The following is a 23,657-nucleotide window of genomic DNA, read 5'->3' as shown; positions in this document are numbered from 1 at the left end:
ATAGTTCCTATTATGGTGTCTGTGAGAGCATGGGCAGCGACATTGAGGCAATCTCCATTTTGAAGTAGTCAATTTTCTTCTTCACGATTGGCTGATCCCTCTTAAATGACCCGGTTGGACATGACTCCAACAAGGTCACCAGGAGGGATCAGCCAATGATGTTGGAAGTCCCACCCAGTTGCCCAAATTAAAATGGTGGAAGCCCTCAAAGGCGCTGCCCATGCTAATACAGCCTTTTGGCCACTAGAGGCCTCTATCATTCTCTATGGGCTATATAGCGTACACAAACAAACTGAAAACATACATCATAAGACAAGGCACCCCCCTTGTCACATGCGCGGAATACAACTGGTGTTGACTTTACCGTGAAATGCTTGGTTAAGTAAGCCCTTCCCTACAATGCAGTTTAAAAATAAAATAATAATTAGATAAGTAAAATAAAAAGTACACAAGAATGGAGCTATATACAGGGAGTACCAGTATCAGATCAATGTGGAGCTATATACAGGGAGTACCAGTATCAGATCAATGTGGAGCTATATACAGGGTGTACCAATACCATATCAATGTGCAGAGGTACGAGGTATTTGAGCTAGATATGTACATGAAGGCAGGGTAAAGTGACTAGGCATCGGTATAGATAATAATGAGAGTAAAATAAAGAAACCACATGGACAGACAGCTATTAATCAATTATCTCCGATTAATCAGAGATAATGTAGTGGTGCGCACAGACACATGTCAGCATTGTGTCATGCGGTGTCTATCATCAAGTTAAATTATTATATTAAACCCTTGTCCATTTTGGTGATTACTGTCACTGGTCGAGAGTCTCGACGATCCACAGACAGAGTTATTTTTAGATTCAGATAAACCTATTGCTGGAGAAGTAGGTTAATCTATTCTTTATGCAGCATTGGGCTGTCTACTAGATCATGCACTGATACCAAGACAGTCAGTCAGGTCAAATATTTAGAACTAGGCTATTGGGGAAAGGACAACGCCTCTAGATCTGTTTAGCAAACGGTCACTCCTTTGGCTGTGAATCGTTTTCCGGGATTTAACCAGACCGCAGCTGTCTGTCACAACAAAGATGGAGGAGAAAGCTAGCTAGCTAGCACTGTACATCACCGAGGACCTTAAGCTAAAAACAAAATTGACCAGTTTCTCTACTTATTGTATTTTTGATATCGAGATTTTCAAGATGGATACTGCCGTATTTCCCGAGGATGTCGTTGTAAAAAAGGTTTCCATCGTTGGATCGGAGCTCGTGGAGAATTACACTGTACGTTCACGTAGCTAGCTATTAGCAATCTAGTTAATTAGCGTTATCAATCTAGTTAGCTAGCGTTAGCAATCTAGTTAGCTAGCTAGTAAGTACGTATAGTTTCCTGTTTTAATGTAACGTAGAAGCAATCATATAACGCAAGCAATCACAGTAACGCAGCTAGATAAATTAATCCCAAGCTTTTATAACTGCATGCGTGCTACAGTTTAAAATCCTGATGCTAATTGACATGTATGTGTACATATGAAAATTAAATGACAAATCGTTTTCAATCGTGACGTCTCTCGAAGGTAGCTAGCTAGCTAGCTATAGCTACCAAGCTAATTTAGGTTTTATCGTGAAACACAGCAATATTTTCATACAGACAGTCAACTAGCTAACTACTAAATGTTCTTAGTAAGCTCTTAGAAGCTAGCTAGTTAACTGTGCTGTCATGATGGATCCTGAGATGTGCGTAAAATTATTTAGCTATTTCGCTAGGTACCACAAAGCTCACGCTAGCTAGCTACACTGTCAGTCAATCAGGACAACTGACTGTCACTGATACAGTTCTCTCAGTTTACTGTGCTAGTTTCTGGGGCCTATAGTGTGTGTATATGTGTATGTATATATATATATATATATATTAGTATCGTGTTAAAGAAAGCTCAATCAATTCTTAATGATTCATGCTGTGTTTAACTGATGACAGGTCCCGTTCATTGATATCCACATCACAAGTTAGCTAATAATAGTCGTTATTGTTTACCTCTCAGTAATTTGTGGGGTAATATTCAATACACAGAGAAAACATAAAGCACTGTGATTGACCCTGTGTCTAACATGATCTGAGTTTAATTTTCACGTCTCGTCTAGGAAAAGAGCATGACCATATTCTGTTATTAATATTCATTTATTTTCCAGGTGTACGTCATTGAGGTGACAGTCAGGGATCACAGATGGACCATCAAGCATCGCTACAGTGATTTCCATGATTTGCATGAGAAAGTGAGTGACTTGAAAAATGCGTAATGTTGTGAACCATGACACATTGTAAAATGTAGATACTATATGACACTGACTGCCATGTAACAGATATGTAATAACTGTCATATTCTGCTAGTTCAGTTTACACAACCGATACTATTTATTGTGACATTTTATTGTGAGATTCATACAATTATTTTCACCCAAGCTGACAGCTGAGAAGAAGATAGAGAAACATTTACTGCCGCCTAAGAAGATGATTGGTAAAAACTCCAAAAGCCTGGTAGAGAAACGTCAGAAGGAGCTGGAAGTCTACCTACAAACACTGCTTGTCAGATTCCCTACAGCTGCCCCTAAAGTCCTCTCCTACTTTCTGCACTTCCACCAATATGTAAGGACACACCCACACATATGTTGGTCTTGTAAAATGTCAGATTTGTTTTTCACTTGTGTGGGTGCACTTTGGTCCACCGTGCACAGGTCAGGTCAGGCGTGTGTAATCTCATGAGGTATTCATATCTGTAGTGGTGGTTAAATATTATCAAGGGTTGTTTTGAATCTTGTCACAGCAGAACATCAGGCAGGAAATAGCTTAGCTGTTGTCACAGTTTAATGATCATATCCTGAATTGATAAAGCAATTTAAGTAGGCTATTTAGTTCTGCAGCTGTTTTGCAGGTCAGTGAGTTAGTGTTCATGTCTTGGTGCTATCCATCATTGATCATCTGTTTTTAACTATCATTATTACAACAACAAAACAACAAATCATTTCAGATCACATGATGACAGGACACTTCTGTCATGGCTATCAAATTGACAAGTACCACAAGTCTTGTGGTAGTAACAAATGAAATCAGCATTTGTTACTACCACAAGTCTTGTGATACTTGTCAATTTGATAGCCATGACAGACGTGACCAGAATGAATGACAATAACATGGAGACTTCTCTTCTAGTTTTTCTTATTCTAGTCTTTCTTCTTCTAGTCTTTCTTCTTCGCTGAGGAATGTCTCATTTGTAATGTTTGTCTTTTCGTCCATGTCTTCAGGAAATGAATGGAATCACAGCCGCTCTGGCAGAGGAGCTGTTCCATAAGGGTTTGTTCATTTGTTCATCAGCTACCAACAGACTCATTATGTACAAAATAATATTAATAGTACAATTTACACATACAGTAATAGAAAACAACGGAATAAATGTATTATTTTCAGATGTGGCTTTCAGACAAGACCGTTGTACAATAGACACAAGCAGTAGTAACAATGTTGATATTATAATGTGTTTATAATGTGTTGTTGGTCTATTGTTTTGTATTCTACTGACTGCACTACCCTGACTTACTGACTACACTACCCTGACTGACTGGCTGCACTACCCTGACTGACTGGCTGCACTACCCTGACTGACTGGCTGCACTACCCTGACTGACTGGCTGCACTACCCTGACTTACTGACTACACTACCCTGACTGACTGGCTGCACTACCCTGACTGACTGGCTACACTACCCTGACTGACTGGTTGCACTACCCTGACTGACTGGCTGCACTACCCTGACTTACTGACTACACTACCCTGACTGACTGGCTGCACTACCCTGACTGACTGGCTGCACTACCCTGACTGACTGGCTGCACTACCCTGACTTACTGACTACACTACCCTGACTGACTGGCTGCACTACCCTGACTGACTGGCTACACTACCCTGACTGACTGGCTACACTACCCTGACTGACTGGCTGCACTACCCTGACTGACTGGCTACACTACCCTGACTGACTGGCTGCACTACCCTGACTGACTGGCTGCACTACCCTGACTTACTGACTACACTACCCTGACTGACTGGCTGCACTACCCTGACTGACTGGCTGCACTACCCTGACTGACTGGCTGCACTACCCTGACTTACTGACTACACTACCCTGACTGACTGGCTGCACTACCCTGACTGACTGGCTACACTACCCTGACTGACTGGCTGCACTACCCTGACTGACTGGCTGCACTACCCTGACTGACTGACTGACTGCACTACCCTGACTGACTGGCTGCACTACCCTGACTGACTGGCTGCACTACCCTGACTGACTGACTGACTGCACTACCCTGACTGACTGACTGACTGCACTACCCTGACTGACTGACTGACTGCACTACCCTGACTGACTGGCTGCACTACCCTGACTTACTGACTACACTACCCTGACTTACTGACTACACTACCCTGACTGACTGGCTGCACTATCCTGACTGACTGGCTGCACTACCCTGACTGACTGGCTGCACTACCCTGACTTACTGGCTGCACTACCCTGACTGACTGGCTGCACTACCCTGACTGACTGGCTGCACTACCCTGACTGACTGGCTGCACTACCCTGACTTACTGACTACACTACCCTGACTGACTGGCTGCACTACCCTGACTGACTGGCTACACTACCCTGACTGACTGGCTGCACTACCCTGACTGACTGGCTGCACTACCCTGACTGACTGGCTGCACTACCCTGACTGACTGACTGACTGCACTACCCTGACTGACTGGCTGCACTACCCTGACTGACTGGCTGCACTACCCTGACTGACTGGCTGCACTACCCTGACTGACTGGCTGCACTACCCTGACTGACTGACTGGCTGCACTACCCTGACTGACTGGCTGCACTACCCTGACTGACTGACTGACTGCACTACCCTGACTGACTGGCTGCACTACCCTGACTGACTGACTGACTGCACTACCCTGACTGACTGGCTGCACTACCCTGACTGACTGGCTGCACTACCCTGACTGACTGGCTGCACTACCCTGACTGACTGGCTGCACTACCCTGACTGACTGACTGACTGCACTACCCTGACTGACTGACTGCACTACCCTGACTGACTGGCTGCACTACCCTGACTGACTGGCTGCACTACCCTGACTGACTGGCTGCACTACCCTGACTGACTGGCTGCACTACCCTGACTGACTGGCTGCACTACCCTGACTGACTGGCTGCACTACCCTGACTGACTGGCTGCACTACCCTGACTGACTGGCTGCACTACCCTGACTGACTGGCTGCACTACCCTGACTGACTGGCTGCACTACCCTGACTGACTGACTACACTACCCTGACTGACTGACTACACTACCCTGACTGACTGACTACACTACCCTGACTGACTGACTACACTACCCTGACTGCTGCACTACCCTGACTGGCTGCACTACCCTGACTGGCTGCACTACCCTGACTGGCTGCACTACCCTGACTGACTGGCTGCACTACCCTGACTGACTGGCTGCACTATCCTGACTGACTGGCTGCACTACCCTGACTGACTGGCTGCACTACCCTGACTGACTGGCTGCACTACCCTGACTGACTGGCTGCACTACCCTGACTGACTGGCTGCACTACCCTGACTGACTGGCTGCACTACCCTGACTGACTGGCTGCACTACCCTGACTGACTGGCTGCACTACCCTGACTGACTGGCTGCACTACCCTGACTGACTGGCTGCACTACCCTGACTGACTGGCTGCACTACCCTGACTGACTGGCTGCACTACCCTGACTGACTGACTGACTGCACTACCCTGACTGACTGACTGACTGCACTACCCTGACTGACTGGCTGCACTACCCTGACTTACTGACTACACTACCCTGACTTACTGACTACACTACCCTGACTGACTGGCTGCACTATCCTGACTGACTGGCTGCACTACCCTGACTGACTGGCTGCACTACCCTGACTTACTGGCTGCACTACCCTGACTGACTGGCTGCACTACCCTGACTGACTGGCTGCACTACCCTGACTGACTGGCTGCACTACCCTGACTTACTGACTACACTACCCTGACTGACTGGCTGCACTACCCTGACTGACTGGCTGCACTACCCTGACTGACTGGCTACACTACCCTGACTGACTGGCTGCACTACCCTGACTGACTGGCTGCACTACCCTGACTGACTGACTGACTGCACTACCCTGACTGACTGGCTGCACTACCCTGACTGACTGGCTGCACTACCCTGACTGACTGGCTGCACTACCCTGACTGACTGGCTGCACTACCCTGACTGACTGGCTGCACTCCCCTGACTGACTGGCTGCACTACCCTGACTGACTGGCTGCACTACCCTGACTGACTGACTACACTACCCTGACTGACTGGCTGCACTACCCTGACTGACTGGCTGCACTACCCTGACTGACTGGCTGCACTACCCTGACTGACTGGCTGCACTACCCTGACTGACTGACTACACTACCCTGACTGACTGACTACACTACCCTGACTGACTGACTACACTACCCTGACTGACTGACTACACTACCCTGACTGACTGACTACACTACCCTGACTGACTGACTACACTACCCTGACTGGCTGCACTACCCTGACTGGCTGCACTACCCTGACTGACTGGCTGCACTACCCTGACTGACTGGCTGCACTATCCTGACTGACTGGCTGCACTACCCTGACTGACTGGCTGCACTACCCTGACTGACTGGCTGCACTACCCTGACTGACTGGCTGCACTACCCTGACTGACTGGCTGCACTACCCTGACTGACTGGCTGCACTACCCTGACTGACTGACTACACTACCCTGACTGACTGGCTGCACTACCCTGACTGACTGGCTGCACTACCCTGACTGACTGGCTGCACTACCCTGACTGACTGGCTGCACTACCCTGACTGACTGGCTGCACTACCCTGACTGACTGGCTGCACTACCCTGACTGACTGGCTGCACTACCCTGACTGACTGGCTGCACTACCCTGACTGACTGGCTGCACTACCCTGACTGACTGGCTGCACTACCCTGACTGACTGGCTGCACTACCCTGACTGACTGGCTGCACTACCCTGACTGACTGGCTGCACTACCCTGACTGACTGGCTGCACTACCCTGACTGACTGACTGCACTACCCTGACTGACTGACTGCACTACCCTGACTGACTGACTGCACTACCCTGACTGACTGACTGCACTACCCTGACTGACTGACTGCACTACCCTGACTGACTGGCTGCACTACCCTGACTGACTGGCTGCACTACCCTGACTGACTGGCTGCACTACCCTGACTGACTGGCTACACTACCCTGACTGACTGGCTGCACTACCCTGACTGACTGGCTGCACTACCCTGACTGACTGGCTGCGCTACCCTGACTGACTGGCTGCGCTACCCTGACTGACTGGCTGCGCTACCCTGACTGACTGGCTGCGCTACCCTGACTGACTGGCTGCGCTACCCTGACTGACTGGCTGCGCTACCCTGACTGACTGGCTGCGCTACCCTGACTGACTGGCTGCGCTACCCTGACTGACTGGCTGCGCTACCCTGACTGACTGGCTGTACTACAAATGTCCGAACAGGAACAATAAAGAATTTGATTGATTGCAGGAGAGCAGTTGCTGGTGGCTGGTGAGGTGTTCACATTGTGTCCCCTCCAACTGTATGCCATCACTCAGCAGCTGAAGCTGGCCAAACCTACCTGCTCTAATGGTGACGCCAAGGCAGACCTGGGACACATTCTGGACTTCACCTGCAGACTCAAATACCTCAAGGTGAACTCTCTCTCTTTCTCTCTCTCTCTCGACATCTCTGAATCTGTAGCTAATATGATTTGATCTATGCACATGCGCCCTTAAAAAACCACTAGGGTTTAGCCATGTCTTGTTTGGTCTCTACTGTTCTCCCAGATCACAGGCACCAGAGGAGAGGTGGGGACCAGTAACATCCAGGAAGACAGCCTCACGTTTGACCTTTCAGTCTTTAAAGCTCTCCTACAGATAGAGGTATGTACTAGCAATAGGTTACAGTCCAAGGGCCAATAGGTTACAGTCCAAGGGCCAATAGGTTACAGTCCAAGGGCCAATAGGTTACAGTCCAAGGGCCAATAGGTTACAGTCCAAGGGCCAATAGGTTACGGTCCAAGGGCCAATAGGTTACGGTCCAAGGGCCAATAGGTTACGGTCCAAGGGCCAATAGGTTACGGTCCAAGGGCCAATAGGTTACGGTCCAAGGGCCAATAGGTGACGGTCCAAGGGCCAATAGGTGACGGTCCAAGGGCCAATGGGTGACGGTCCAAGGGCCAATGGGTGACGGTCCAAGGGCCAATGGGTGACGGTCCAAGGGCCAATGGGTGACGGTCCAAGGGCCAATGGGTGACGGTCCAAGGGCCAATGGGTGACGGTCCAAGGGCCAATGGGTGACGGTCCAAGGGCCAGTGGGTGACGGTCCAAGGGCCAGTGGGTGACGGTCCAAGGGCCAGTGGGTGACGGTCCAAGGGCCAGTGGGTGACGGTCCAAGGGCCCGTGGGTGACGGTCCAAGGGCCCGTGGGTGACGGTCCAAGGTTCCATGACCCAGAAAACAAAACTGCAACATTTCAACAACATTATGTAGATAATGTAATGAAAAATAACATAGTTATGCTATATAGCATCGAGTCTTAACCATGTGCAGTTGTTTTGTCAGTTAATAGAAGACGTTTTGGCAGTTGTATTTCATCTACAGGGCCATTATTACTTGTGCCTGCTAGCCAAGCTAAAGACAGAACAATGTCTGCTAGCTGACACAGCTCTCAAAACATTCAAGGTCCCGACAGATACATAAAGCTCTGTTCTGGCATCTGAGAAAAGAAGCTGTTGAAACGTTCAAAATGAATTTAACTCGTATTATTTCAGTATTCCTTCGGTTCGGTACATACGTTGCTTTCTATGCAATGATTTAAAAATCATACCTTTTTTGATTTATAATATTTAATTAATGTGCAACTTTTACAAGTTGTATATCACACATTCTTCCACTTAATAACATTATCTACAAAATGATGTCAACAATTTGCATTTCCTTTTCCTGGGTCATGAAACAGCATTTCTGAAGCCTTTTTTTTTGGTGGGTGGCCCTTGGACTATAATGGTTAGCCTGATCTCAGATCTGTGCTTCCTATTGTCATTATTAGCAAGACGGTACCAACAGATCTGGGACCAGGCTAGGTAGTTAAGATAGTACGTTATTAATCCCCAAGAGGAGACATTTGATTGGACCAGCCAATACATCCGTTACCCTTAAATAGACCATGAGACACAAGGACACACAGACACTAAAAGTAGCAAACCATCAGCTGATATAGAACTAAATTATTGGTGATAAAAAATCTTCAGTATATGGTAAAAAGGATCTGCGGAAATATTCTGTTTTGGACCTGGGTAATACTTATAAACAGTTAATTAATACTTAGTAATGAACATTATTCTAAAGTGTTACCGTTTAGTCATGTTAGCATAGAAAGTCCTATTGATAATTAAACCGTCACTTGTTCTCTGTTTCATTTTTAAAATCATTTTCTTCCAGATAAGTGAGTGCAACTCGGCCCAGATCATGGGACTGCCTTCTCTAAAACCCTGTCTGGTCACGCTGAGTGTCCACCACACTGCAGCATCCATGATGGTAACACGTCCATCTTTACTCACAGTTGATTAGTGTCTGTGTGTCTGTCTGTCTGTACGTGCTTGTGTGTGTGGGTGGTAGGTCAATCTGTATTGACCCGGGCCTCCCGGGTGGCGCAGTGGTCTAGGGCACTGCATCGCAGTGCTAGCTGCGCCACCAGAGTCTCTGGGTTCGCGCCCAGGCTGGGCTGGGTTCGCGCCCAGGCTCTGTCGCAGCCGGCCGCAACCAGGAGGTCCGTGGGGCGACGCACAATTGGCATAGTGTCGTCCGGGTTAGGGAGGGTTTGGCCAGTAGGGATATCCTTGTCTCAGTATGTAAAATGTAATAAAATGTATGCACTCTACTGTAAGTCGCTCTGGATAAGAGCGTCTGCTAAATGACTAAAATGTAAAATGTAAATGTATTGATTTCTACCTTTGTTGTGTAGGATGTGCTGGTTCCGGAGGCGTGTGAGTCCCCTCAGTGGGTAGCAGAGGGAGCGCTTTCAGACTGTCCCGTCACCACCATCATCCCTACCTGGAAGACTCTCACCACTCTGGACATGAGCCACAACCACATAGGCTGCATAGACAACTCAGTGGTGAGAGACCCTACACTCATATCAATAATAATAATGATTGTGTTATTCATGGTTTTTGTGTTATTCATTACGTCTAAGTTTGGCCATAATACAATTGACTATATGTGTAATTCTGTAAACCATTTTTATTTTGTCCTATTTTTCAGAAATTGATACCAAAAGTAGAATTCTTAGATCTTAGTTCCAATGAGCTCTCTACGGTGGAAAACCTTCAGGTATGTACAGACTAGAGACGTACATAGAGAATGTAGGCCTCTGGTACAGAGATGTTTACAATAGATATGACGTATTGTCAAAACAACATTCTAAAACAATAGAGCCCCATATCTTGGTGGTTGTGTGGCTTCATTTAATGTAAATATTTTAATGTTCCCCTAATAAAACACGTAACATGTTATTACTGTGTTTGTTGAAGTAGCTAATCATGTTACAGGATTAACCTGTCACTCCCAACACTGTATTTGACTTGATGATGTTTTGGCTAGTTGAGGCCATTTCTAGAGAAAAGTAAAAAGAGCACCCGAGACAATAACAGGACGTCCATTTTGTCTTCATGTTGTTGTTTTCTGCTTGTGTTTCAGCACCTGTACAACCTGATCCACCTGGACCTTTCTTACAACATTTTGACAGTGTTAGAGGGGGCCCACACCAAACTGGGTAACATCAAGACCCTCAACTTGGCAGGCAACCAGCTAGACAGTCTCGCAGGCCTCACTAAACTATACTCTCTGGTCAACCTGGACCTCAGCTCCAACAAGCTAGGACAGGTAGGGTAATCACTCTGCAGCATCCAATCAATCAATCAGGCCTCACTAAACTATGCTCTCTGGTCAACCTGGACCTCAGCTTCAACAAACTGTGGTAGCTAGTATTCTGATTGTTCAAAATTTATTTTTTACATCAGCACTTGTCACAAAGCTATTTAACAGTAGCTGGTCTAAAACTGCTTTTACTACAGTGAAGTTACTAGCTACAGGAACTGCAGTGGTATTTAACATAACATGTACAGTTGAGTAAACTGCTGAATTTCCTCTGTCCTCTCAGCTGGAGGAGATCAGGTACATAGGAACGCTGCCCTGCCTGGAGAAGCTGATCCTGTCTAACAACCCCATGTGTATCATCCCGGACTACAGAACCAAGGTGCTGGCTCAGTTCTGGGACCGCGCCTCAGAGGTATGGACACACGCACGCACGCACACACGCACGCACACACACACACACACACACACACACACACACACACACACACACACACACACACACACACACACACACAGAGTGTAAGACAGACTGACTTCTTAGTGGGGGAGGCTACCATGTAGTAGTATTAGTCGTATTAGTCGTAGTAGTATTAGTCATAGTAGTAGTATTATTAGCCATAGTAGTAGTATTAGCCATAGTAGTAGTAGTAGTATTAGCCATAGTAGTATTAGCCATAGTAGTAGTAGTATTAGCCATAGTAGTATTAGCCATAGTAGTAGTAGTAAATCAAATCAAAGTTTATTTGTCATGTGCGCCAAATACAACAGGTGTAGTAGACCTTACAGTGAAATGCTGAATACAACAGGTGTAGGTAGACCTTACAGTGAAATGCTGAATACAACAGGTGTAGTAGACCTTACAGTGAAATGCTTACTTACAGGCTCTAACCAATAGTGCAAAAAAGGTATTAGGTGAACAATAGGTAAGTAAATAAATAAAACAACAGTGAAAAGACAGGGTATATACAGTAGCGAGGCTATATACAGTAGCGAGGCTACATACAGACACCGGATAGTCAGGCTGATTGAGGTAGTATGTACATGTAGATATGGTTAAAGTGACTATGCATATATGATGAACAGAGAGTAGCAGTAGCGTAAAAGAGGGGTTGGCGGGTGGCGGGACACAATGCAGAGAGCCCGGTTAGTCAATGTGCGGGAGCACTGGTTGGTCGGCCCAGTTGAGGTAGTATGTGCATGAATGTATAGTTAAAGTGACTATGCATATATGATAAACAGAGAGTAGCAGCAGCGTAAAAAGAGGGGTTGGGGGCACACAATGCAAATAGTCCGGGTAGCCATTTGATTACCTGTTCAGGAGTCTTATGGCTTGGGGGTAAAAACTGTTGAGAAGCCTTTTTGTCCTAGACTTGGCACTCCGGTACCTCTTGCCATGCGGTAGTAGAGAGAACAGTCTGTGGCTGGGGTCTTTGACAATTTCTAGGGCCTTCCTCTGACACCGCCTGGTATAGAGGTCCTGGATGGCAGGCAGCTTAGCCCCAGTGATATACTGGGCCGTACACACTACCCTCTGTAGTGCTTTGCGGTCAGAGGCAGAGCAGTTGCCATACCAGGCAGTGATGCAACCAGTCAGGATGCTCTCGATGCTGCAGGTTTAGAACCTTTTGAGGATCTCAGGACCCATGCCAAATCTTTTTAGTTTCCTGAGGGGGAATAGGTTTTGTCATGCCCTCTTCACGACCGTCTTGGTGTGTTTGGACCATTCTAGTTTGTTGGTGATGTGGAAACCAAGGAACTTGAAGCTCTCAACCTGCTCCACTACAGCCCAGTCGATGAGAATGGGGGCGTGCTCGGTCCTCCTTTTCCTGTAGTCCACAATCATCTCCTTAGTCTTGGTTACGTTGAGGGAGAGGTTGTTGTCCTGGCACCACCCGGCCAGGCCTCTGACCTCCTCCCTATAGGCTGTCTCGTCGTTGTCGGTGATCAGGCCTCCCACTGTTGTGTCGTCAGCACACTTAATGATGGTGTTGGAGTCGTGCCTGGCCATGCAGTCGTGGGTGAACAGGGAGTACAGGAAGGGACTGAGCACGCACCCTTGAGGAGCTCCAGTGTTGAGGATCAGCGTGGCAGATGTGTTGTTACCTACCCTCACCACCTGGGGGCGACCGGTCAGGAAGTCCAGGATCCAGTTGCAGAGGGAGGTGTTTAGTCCCAGGGTCCTTAGCTTAGTGATGAGCTTTGAGGGTACTATGGTGTTGAACGCTGAGCTGTAGTCAATGAATAGCATTCTCACGTAAGTGTTCCTTTTGTCCAGGTGGGAAAGGGCAGTGTGGAGTGCAATAGAGATTGCATCATCTGTGGATCTGTTTTGTCGGTATGCAAATTGGAGTGGGTCTAGGTTTTCTGGGATAATGGTGTTGATGTGAGCCATTACCAACCTTTCAAAGCACTTCATGGCTACAGACGTGAGTGCTACGGGTATACAGTCATTTAGGGAGGTTGCCTTTGTGTTCTTGGGCACAGGGACTATGGGGGTCTGCTTGAAACATATTGGTATTACAGACTCAATCAGTATTAGTATTAGCCATAGTAGTAGTAGTATTATCCATAGTAGCAGTAGTAGTATTACCCATAGCAGCAGTAGTAGTCGTAGTATTAGCCATAGCAGCAGTAGTAGTCGTAGTATTAGCCATAGCAGCAGTAGTAGTATTAGACATAGCATCAGTAGTAGTAGTAGCAGCAGTAGTATTAGCCATAGTAGCAGCATCAGTAGTATTTTAGCCGTAGTAGGAGCAGCAACAGTAGTAGAAGTAGTATTAGCCGCAGTATTAGCCATACTAGCAGTAGTAGTATTAGCCATACTAGCAGCAGTAATAGTATTATTAGCCATACTAGCAGTAGTAGTATTAGCCATACTAGCAGCAGTAGTAGTAGTATTAGCCATACTAGCAGCAGTAGTAGTAGTATTAGCCATACTAGCAGCAGTAGTAGTAGTAGTATTAGCCATACTAGCAGTAGTAGTATTAGCCATACTAGCAGTAGTAGTAGTATTAGCCATACTAGCAGTAGTAGTAGTATTAGCCATACTAGCAGTAGTAGTAGTATTAGCCATACTAGCAGTAGTATTAGCCATACTAGCAGCAGCAGTAGTAGTAGTATTAGCCATAGTAGCAGCAGCAGCAGTAGTATTCATTTTAGCCGTAGTAGGAGCAGCAACAGTAGTAGAAGTAGTATTAGCCGCAGTATTAGCCATACTAGCAGTAGTAGTATTAGCCATACTAGCAGCAGCAGTAGTAGTATTAGCCTTTGATAAGAGAATTATGTTCTCCAGGTTCATAACCCAATTTAATTATATTACTCAGTCTGCAAACCAGAATTTGTAAGATCCTGGTTGAATGAAACAGACGGAGGCCCAGCTAACATAGTCAAAAAGGTTTATTCACGGGAACGTTCTGAAGTCAAGAATACAAAACAATTCATTTTATACTGACTTCCCACGCGCACACATACACACAAACAGACGCACACACATACACACAAACAGACGCGCACACATACACACAAACAGACGCGCACACATACACACAAACAGACGCACACACATACACACAAACAGACGCGCACACATACACACAAACAGACGCGCACACATACACACAAACAGACGCACACACATACACACAAACAGACGCACACACATACACACAAACAGACGCACACACATACACACAAACAGACGCACACACATACACACAAACAGACGCGCACACATACACACAAACAGACGCACACACATACACACAAACAGACGCACACACATACACACAAACAGACGCACACACATACACACAACCAGACGCACACACATTCACACAAACAGACGCACACACATACACACAAACAGACGCACACAATGTCCTGCTACGCACACACTGTCTCACTACCCAGCCGACAGAGATTATTGAGACCTTGTCCTTCAGACGTACTCCCCGTTCTCTCCCAAATCTCTAGTCAGGTCGGCACCGAGCTCAGACAGTCTGTGTTTAAAATAACATAAAGACATATTGTCTTTACCCTAATTCTGACTAGACTACACATTTATTGATTATGATTTTATACATTCTAATCAATTCCATACAATTATATGTTTCAGGGCGGAATATTCTAATCATTCAATTAACAGATAATTCTCAACTATCAGCCATACTAGCAGAAGCAGCAGTAGTAGTAGTGATAGTAGCAGCAACAGCAGTAGCAGCAGCAGTAGTAGTAGCAGCAACAGTAGTAGTAGTAGCAGCAACAGTAGTAGTAGTAGCAGCAACAGTAGTAGTAGCAGCAACATCAGTAGTTGTAGCAGTGGTAGTAGTAGGTTGTAACTGTAGTCGTAGGTTGTAACTGTAGTTGTAACTGTAGTCGTAGTAGGTTGTAACTGTAGTAGTAGGTTGTAACTGTAGTTGTAACTGTAGTAGTAGGTTGTAACTGTAGTTGTAACTGTAGTAGTAGGTTGTAACTGTAGTAGTAGGTTGTAACTGTAGTAGTAGGTTGTAACTGTAGTTGTAACTGTAGTCGTAGGTTGTAACTGTAGTAGTAGTAGGTTGTAACTGTAGTCGTAGGTTGTAACTGTAGTTGTAACTGTAGTAGTAGGTTGTAACTAGTAGTAGTAGTAGGTTGTAACTGTAGTAGTAGTAGTAGGTTGTAACTGTAGTAGTAGTAGTAGGTTGTAACTGTAGTAGTAGTAGTAGGTTGTAACTGTAGTAGTAGTAGTAGGTTGTAACTGTAGTAGTAGTAGGTTGTAACTGTAGTAGGTTGTAACTGTTGTAACTGTAGTTGTAACTGTAGTAGTAGGTTGTAACTGTAGTAGTAGTAGGTTGTAACTGTAGTAGTAGTAGGTTGTAACTGTAGTAGTAGTAGTAGGTTGTAACTGTAGTAGTAGTAGTAGGTTGTAACTGTAGTAGTAGTAGTAGGTTGTAACTGTAGTAGTAGTAGTAGGTTGTAACTGTAGTAGTAGTAGTAGGTTGTAACTGTAGTAGTAGTAGTAGGTTGTAACTGTAGTAGTAGTAGTAGGTTGTAACTGTAGTAGTAGTAGTAGGTTGTAACTGTAGTAGTAGTAGTAGGTTGTAACTGTAGTAGTAGTAGTAGGTTGTAACTGTAGTAGTAGGTTGTAACTGTAGTAGTAGGTTGTAACTGTAGTAGTAGGTTGTAACTGTAGTAGTAGGTTGTAACTGTAGTAGTAGGTTGTAACTGTAGTAGTAGGTTGTAACTGTAGTAGTAGGTTGTAACTGTAGTAGTAGGTTGTAACTGTAGTAGTAGGTTGTAACTGTAGTAGTAGGTTGTAACTGTAGTAGTAGTAGTAGTAGGTTGTAACTGTAGTAGTAGTAGTAGTAGGTTGTAACTGTAGTAGTAGTAGTAGTAGGTTGTAACTGTAGTAGTAGTAGTAGTAGGTTGTAACTGTAGTAGTAGTAGTAGTAGGTTGTAACTGTAGTAGTAGTAGTAGTAGGTTGTAACTGTAGTAGTAGTAGTAGTAGGTTGTAACTGTAGTAGTAGTAGTAGTAGGTTGTAACTGTAGTAGTAGTAGTAGTAGGTTGTAACTGTAGTAGTAGTAGTAGTAGGTTGTAACTGTAGTAGTAGTAGTAGTAGGTTGTAACTGTAGTAGTAGTAGTAGTAGGTTGTAACTGTAGTAGTAGTAGTAGTAGGTTGTAACTGTAGTAGTAGTAGTAGTAGGTTGTAACTGTAGTAGTAGTAGTAGTAGGTTGTAACTGTAGTAGTAGTAGTAGTAGGTTGTAACTGTAGTAGTAGTAGTAGGTTGTAACTGTAGTAGTAGTAGTAGTAGTAGGTTGTAACTGTAGTAGTAGTAGTAGTAGTAGGTTGTAACTGTAGTAGTAGTAGTAGTAGTAGGTTGTAACTGTAGTAGTAGTAGTAGTAGTAGGTTGTAACTGTAGTAGTAGTAGTAGTAGGTTGTAACTGTAGTAGTAGTAGTAGTAGGTTGTAACTGTAGTAGTAGTAGTAGTAGGTTGTAACTGTAGTAGTAGTAGTAGTAGGTTGTAACTGTAGTAGTAGTAGTAGTAGGTTGTAACTGTAGTAGTAGTAGTAGTAGGTTATAACTGTAGTAGTAGTAGTAGTAGGTTGTAACTGTAGTAGTAGTAGTAGTAGGTTGTAACTGTAGTAGTAGTAGTAGTAGGTTGTAACTGTAGTAGTAGTAGTAGGTTGTAACTGTAGTAGTAGTAGTAGGTTGTAACTGTAGTTGTAACTGTAGTAGTAGGTTGTAACTGTAGTTGTAACTGTAGTAGTAGGTTGTAACTGTAGTAGTAGTAGTAGGTTGTAACTGTAGTAGTAGTAGTAGGTTGTAACTGTAGTAGTAGTAGTAGGTTGTAACTGTAGTAGTAGTAGTAGGTTGTAACTGTAGTTGTAACTGTAGTAGTAGGTTGTAACTGTAGTTGTAACTGTAGTAGTAGGTTGTAACTGTAGTAGTAGTAGTAGGTTGTAACTGTAGTAGTAGTAGTAGGTTGTAACTGTAGTAGTAGTAGTAGGTTGTAACTGTAGTAGTAGTAGTAGGTTGTAACTGTAGTTGTAACTGTAGTAGTAGTAGTAGTAGGTTGTAACTGTAGTAGTAGTAGTAGTAGGTTGTAACTGTAGTAGTAGTAGTAGTAGTAGGTTGTAACTGTAGTAGTAGTAGTAGTAGTAGGTTGTAACTGTAGTAGTAGTAGTAGTAGTAGGTTGTAACTGTAGTAGTAGTAGTAGTAGGTTGTAACTGTAGTAGTAGTAGTAGTAGTAGGTTGTAACTGTAGTAGTAGTAGTAGTAGGTTGTAACTGTAGTAGTAGTAGTAGTAGGTTGTAACTGTAGTAGTAGTAGTAGTAGGTTGTAACTGTAGTAGTAGTAGTAGTAGGTTGTAACTGTAGTAGTAGTAGTAGTAGGTTGTAACTGTAGTAGTAGTAGTAGTAGGTTGTAACTGTAGTAGTAGTAGTAGTAGGTTGTAACTGTAGTTGTAACTGTAGTAGTAGGTTGTAACTGTAGTTGTAACTGTAGTAGTAGGTTGTAACTGTAGTTGTAACTGTAGTAGTAGGTTGTAACTGTAGTAGTAGTAGTAGGTTGTAACTGTAGTAGTAGTAGTAGGTTGTAACTGTAGTAGTAGTAGTAGGTTGTAACTGTAGTAGTAGTAGTAGGTTGTAACTGTAGTTGTAACTGTAGTAGTAGGTTGTAACTGTAGTAGTAGGTTGTAACTGTAGTAGTAGTAGTAGGTTGTAACTGTAGTAGTAGTAGTAGGTTGTAACTGTAGTAGTAGTAGTAGGTTGTAACTGTAGTAGTAGTAGTAGGTTGTAACTGTAGTAGTAGGTTGTAACTGTAGTAGTAGTAGTAGGTTGTAACTGTAGTAGTAGTAGTAGGTTGTAACTGTAGTAGTAGTAGTAGGTTGTAACTGTAGTAGTAGTAGTAGGTTGTAACTGTAGTAGTAGTAGTAGTAGGTTGTAACTGTAGTAGTAGTAGTAGTAGGTTGTAACTGTAGTAGTAGTAGTAGTAGGTTGTAACTGTAGTAGTAGTAGTAGTAGGTTGTAACTGTAGTAGTAGTAGTAGTAGGTTGTAACTGTAGTAGTAGTAGTAGTAGGTTGTAACTGTAGTAGTAGTAGTAGGTTGTAACTGTAGTTGTAACTGTAGTAGTAGTAGGTTGTAACTGTAGTTGTAACTGTAGTAGTAGGTTGTAACTGTAGTTGTAACTGTAGTAGTAGGTTGTAACTGTAGTAGTAGTAGTAGGTTGTAACTGTAGTAGTAGTAGTAGTAGGTTGTAACTGTAGTAGTAGTAGTAGTAGGTTGTAACTGTAGTAGTAGTAGTAGGTTGTAACTGTAGTTGTAACTGTAGTAGTAGGTTGTAACTGTAGTTGTAACTGTAGTAGTAGGTTGTAACTGTAGTTGTAACTGTAGTAGTAGGTTGTAACTGTAGTAGTAGTAGTAGGTTGTAACTGTAGTAGGTTGTAACTGTAGTAGGTTGTAACTGTAGTAGTAGGTTGTAACTGTAGTTGGTTGTAACTGTAGTAGTAGGTTGTAACTGTAGTTGGTTGTAACTGTAGTAGTAGGTTGTAACTGTAGTTGTAACTGTAGTAGTAGGTTGTAACTGTAGTTGTAACTGTAGTAGTAGGTTGTAACTGTAGTAGTAGGTTGTAACTGTAGTAGTAGGTTGTAACTGTAGTAGTAGGTTGTAACTGTAGTAGTAGGTTGTAACTGTAGTAGTAGTAGTAGGTTGTAACTGTAGTAGTAGTAGGTTGTAACTGTAGTAGTAGTAGTAGTAGGTTGTAACTGTAGTAGTAGTAGTAGTAGGTTGTAACTGTAGTAGTAGTAGTAGTAGGTTGTAACTGTAGTAGTAGTAGTAGTAGGTTGTAACTGTAGTAGTAGTAGTAGGTTGTAACTGTAGTAGTAGTAGTAGGTTGTAACTGTAGTTGTAACTGTAGTAGTAGGTTGTAACTGTAGTTGTAACTGTAGTAGTAGGTTGTAACTGTAGTTGTAACTGTAGTAGTAGGTTGTAACTGTAGTTGTAACTGTAGTAGTAGGTTGTAACTGTAGTAGTAGTAGTAGGTTGTAACTGTAGTAGTAGTAGTAGTAGGTTGTAACTGTAGTAGTAGTAGTAGGTTGTAACTGTAGTTGTAACTGTAGTAGTAGGTTGTAACTGTAGTTGTAACTGTAGTAGTAGGTTGTAACTGTAGTAGTAGTAGTAGGTTGTAACTGTAGTAGGTTGTAACTGTAGTAGTAGGTTGTAACTGTAGTTGGTTGTAACTGTAGTAGTAGGTTGTAACTGTAGTTGTAACTGTAGTAGTAGGTTGTAACTGTAGTTGTAACTGTAGTAGTAGGTTGTAACTGTAGTAGTAGGTTGTAACTGTAGTAGTAGGTTGTAACTGTAGTAGTAGGTTGTAACTGTAGTAGTAGGTTGTAACTGTAGTAGTAGTAGTAGGTTGTAACTGTAGTAGTAGGTTGTAACTGTAGTAGTAGTAGTAGGTTGTAACTGTAGTAGTAGTAGTAGGTTGTAACTGTAGTAGTAGTAGTAGGTTGTAACTGTAGTAGTAGTAGTAGGTTGTAACTGTAGTAGTAGGTTGTAACTGTAGTAGTAGTAGGTTGTAACTGTAGTAGTAGTAGTAGTAGGTTGTAACTGTAGTAGTAGGTTGTAACTGTAGTAGTAGGTTGTAACTGTAGTAGTAGTAGGTTGTAACTGTAGTAGTAGTAGGTTGTAACTGTAGTAGGTTGTAACTGTAGTAGGTTGTAACTGTAGTAGGTTGTAACTGTAGTAGGTTGTAACTGTAGTAGGTTGTAACTGTAGTAGGTTGTAACTGTAGTAGTAGTAGTAGGTTGTAACTGTAGTAGTAGTAGTAGGTTGTAACTAGTAGTAGTAGGTTGTAACTGTAGTAGGTTGTAACTGTAGTAGGTTGTAACTGTAGTAGGTTGTAACTGTAGTAGTAGTAGTAGGTTGTAACTGTAGTAGTAGTAGTAGGTTGTAACTGTAGTAGTAGTAGGTTGTAACTGTAGTAGTAGTAGTAGGTTGTAACTGTAGTAGTAGTAGTAGGTTGTAACTGTAGTAGTAGTAGTAGGTTGTAACTGTAGTAGTAGTAGTAGGTTGTAACTGTAGTAGTAGTAGTAGGTTGTAACTGTAGTAGTAGTAGTAGGTTGTAACTGTAGTAGTAGGTTGTAACTGTAGTAGTAGGTTGTAACTGTAGTAGTAGGTTGTAACTGTAGTAGTAGGTTGTAACTGTAGTAGTAGGTTGTAACTGTAGTAGTAGGTTGTAACTGTAGTAGTAGGTTGTAACTGTAGTAGTAGGTTGTAACTGTAGTAGTAGGTTGTAACTGTAGTAGTAGGTTGTAACTGTAGTAGTAGGTTGTAACTGTAGTAGTAGGTTGTAACTGTAGTAGTAGGTTGTAACTGTAGTAGTAGGTTGTAACTGTAGTAGTAGGTTGTAACTGTAGTAGTAGTAGTAGTAGGTTGTAACTGTAGTAGTAGTAGTAGTAGGTTGTAACTGTAGTAGTAGTAGTAGTAGGTTGTAACTGTAGTAGTAGTAGTAGTAGGTTGTAACTGTAGTAGTAGTAGTAGTAGGTTGTAACTGTAGTAGTAGTAGTAGTAGGTTGTAACTGTAGTAGTAGTAGTAGGTTGTAACTGTAGTAGTAGTAGTAGGTTGTAACTGTAGTAGTAGTAGTAGGTTGTAACTGTAGTAGTAGTAGTAGGTTGTAACTGTAGTAGTAGTAGTAGTTGTAACTGTAGTAGTAGGTTGTAACTGTAGTAGTAGTAGTAGGTTGTAACTGTAGTAGTAGTAGTAGGTTGTAACTGTAGTAGTAGTAGTAGGTTGTAACTGTAGTAGTAGTAGTAGGTTGTAACTGTAGTAGGTTGTAACTGTAGTAGTAGTAGGTTGTAACTGTAGTAGGTTGTAACTGTAGTAGTAGTAGGTTGTAACTGTAGTAGGTTGTAACTGTAGTAGTAGGTTGTAACTGTAGTTGTAACTGTAGTAGTAGGTTGTAACTGTAGTTGTAACTGTAGTAGTAGGTTGTAACTGTAGTTGTAACTGTAGTAGTAGGTTGTAACTGTAGTAGTAGGTTGTAACTGTAGTAGTAGGTTGTAACTGTAGTAGTAGGTTGTAACTGTAGTAGTAGGTTGTAACTGTAGTAGTAGGTTGTAACTGTAGTAGTAGGTTGTAACTGTAGTAGTAGGTTGTAACTGTAGTAGTAGGTTGTAACTGTAGTAGTAGTAGTAGGTTGTAACTGTAGTAGTAGTAGTAGGTTGTAACTGTAGTAGTAGTAGTAGTAGGTTGTAACTGTAGTAGTAGTAGTAGGTTGTAACTGTAGTAGTAGTAGTAGGTTGTAACTGTAGTAGTAGGTTGTAACTGTAGTAGTAGTAGTAGTAGGTTGTAACTGTAGTAGTAGTAGTAGTAGGTTGTAACTGTAGTAGTAGGTTGTAACTGTAGTAGTAGGTTGTAACTGTAGTAGTAGTAGGTTGTAACTGTAGTAGTAGTAGGTTGTAACTGTAGTAGGTTGTAACTGTAGTAGGTTGTAACTGTAGTAGTAGTAGTAGGTTGTAACTGTAGTAGTAGTAGTAGGTTGTAACTGTAGTAGTAGTAGGTTGTAACTGTAGTAGTAGTAGGTTGTAACTGTAGTAGGTTGTAACTGTAGTAGTAGTAGTAGGTTGTAACTGTAGTAGTAGTAGTAGGTTGTAACTGTAGTAGTAGTAGTAGGTTGTAGTAGTAGTAGTAGTAGGTTGTAACTGTAGTAGTAGTAGTAGGTTGTAACTGTAGTAGTAGTAGTAGTAGGTTGTAACTGTAGTAGTAGGTTGTAACTGTAGTAGTAGGTTGTAACTGTAGTAGTAGTAGGTTGTAACTGTAGTAGTAGTAGGTTGTAACTGTAGTAGTAGTAGGTTGTAACTGTAGTAGTAGTAGGTTGTAACTGTAGTAGTAGTAGGTTGTAACTGTAGTAGTAGTAGGTTGTAACTGTAGTAGTAGTAGTAGTAGTAGTAGTAGTAGGTTGTAACTGTAGTAGTAGTAGTAGTAGTAGTAGTAGTAGTAGTAGGTTGTAACTGTAGTAGTAGTAGTAGTAGTAGTAGGTTGTAACTGTAGTAGTAGTAGTAGTAGTAGGTTGTAACTGTAGTCGTAGTAGTAGTAGTAGGTTGTAACTGTAGTCGTAGTAGTAGTAGTAGGTTGTAACTGTAGTCGTAGTAGTAGGTTGTAACTGTAGTAGTAGTAGTAGGTTGTAACTGTAGTAGTAGTAGGTTGTAACTGTAGTAGTAGTAGTAGTAGGTTGTAACTGTAGTAGTAGTAGTAGTAGGTTGTAACTGTAGTAGTAGTAGTAGTAGGTTGTAACTGTAGTAGTAGTAGTAGTAGTAGTAGTAGTAGTAGGTTGTAACTGTAGTAGTAGTAGTAGTAGGTTGTAACTAGTAGTAGTAGTAGGTTGTAACTGTAGTAGTAGTAGGTTGTAACTGTAGTAGTAGTAGGTTGTAACTGTAGTAGTAGTAGGTTGTAACTGTAGTAGTAGTAGGTTGTAACTGTAGTAGTAGTAGGTTGTAACTGTAGTAGTAGTAGGTTGTAACTGTAGTAGTAGTAGGTTGTAACTGTAGTAGTAGTAGGTTGTAACTGTAGTAGTAGTAGGTTGTAACTGTAGTAGTAGTAGGTTGTAACTGTAGTAGTAGTAGTAGTAGGTTGTAACTGTAGTAGTAGTAGTAGGTTGTAACTGTAGTAGTAGTAGTAGGTTGTAACTGTAGTCGTAGTAGTAGTTGTAGGTTGTAACTGTAGTCGTAGTAGTAGTTGTAGGTTGTAACTGTAGTCGTAGTAGTAGTTGTAGGTTGTAACTGTAGTCGTAGTAGGTTGTAACTGTAGTAGTAGTAGGTTGTAACTGTAGTAGTAGGTTGTAACTGTAGTAGTAGGTTGTAACTGTAGTAGTAGTAGTAGTAGGTTGTAACTGTAGTCGTAGTAGTAGTTGTAGGTTGTAACTGTAGTCGTAGTAGTAGTTGTAGGTTGTAACTGTAGTCGTAGTAGTAGGTTGTAACTGTAGTCGTAGTAGTAGTAGTAGGTTGTAACTGTAGTCGTAGTAGGTTGTAACTGTAGTAGTAGTAGGTTGTAACTGTAGTAGTAGTAGGTTGTAACTGTAGTAGTAGTAG

At 43.0% G+C, this 23,657-nt stretch overlaps 1 protein-coding gene across 2 annotated transcripts in view; it reads left to right on the top strand.

The window, feature by feature from the left end:
• Positions 1-1,089: 1,089 nt before the first annotated feature.
• nisch (nischarin) overlaps positions 1,090-23,657 on the top strand; it is a 43,171-nt gene continuing 20,603 nt past the window's right edge. For both annotated transcript variants that reach the window (XM_038983922.1, XM_038983923.1), the window contains exons 1-11: positions 1,090-1,285; positions 2,192-2,275; positions 2,463-2,645; positions 3,302-3,350; positions 7,698-7,861; positions 7,997-8,092; positions 9,652-9,747; positions 10,175-10,327; positions 10,474-10,542; positions 10,909-11,094; positions 11,372-11,500. In XM_038983922.1, coding sequence (XP_038839850.1) covers positions 1,205-1,285; positions 2,192-2,275; positions 2,463-2,645; positions 3,302-3,350; positions 7,698-7,861; positions 7,997-8,092; positions 9,652-9,747; positions 10,175-10,327; positions 10,474-10,542; positions 10,909-11,094; positions 11,372-11,500 — 1,290 coding nt within the window. In that variant the 5' untranslated portion in view covers positions 1,090-1,204. The remainder of the gene's footprint in view (positions 1,286-2,191; positions 2,276-2,462; positions 2,646-3,301; positions 3,351-7,697; positions 7,862-7,996; positions 8,093-9,651; positions 9,748-10,174; positions 10,328-10,473; positions 10,543-10,908; positions 11,095-11,371; positions 11,501-23,657) is intronic.

The sequence above is a fragment of the Salvelinus namaycush genome, unplaced genomic scaffold (assembly GCF_016432855.1).
Source record: "Salvelinus namaycush isolate Seneca unplaced genomic scaffold, SaNama_1.0 Scaffold20, whole genome shotgun sequence".
NCBI lineage: Eukaryota > Metazoa > Chordata > Actinopteri > Salmoniformes > Salmonidae > Salvelinus > Salvelinus namaycush.
The sequence above is the reverse complement of the archived record's forward strand: the minus strand, read 5'-3'. Positions and strand labels throughout refer to the sequence as shown.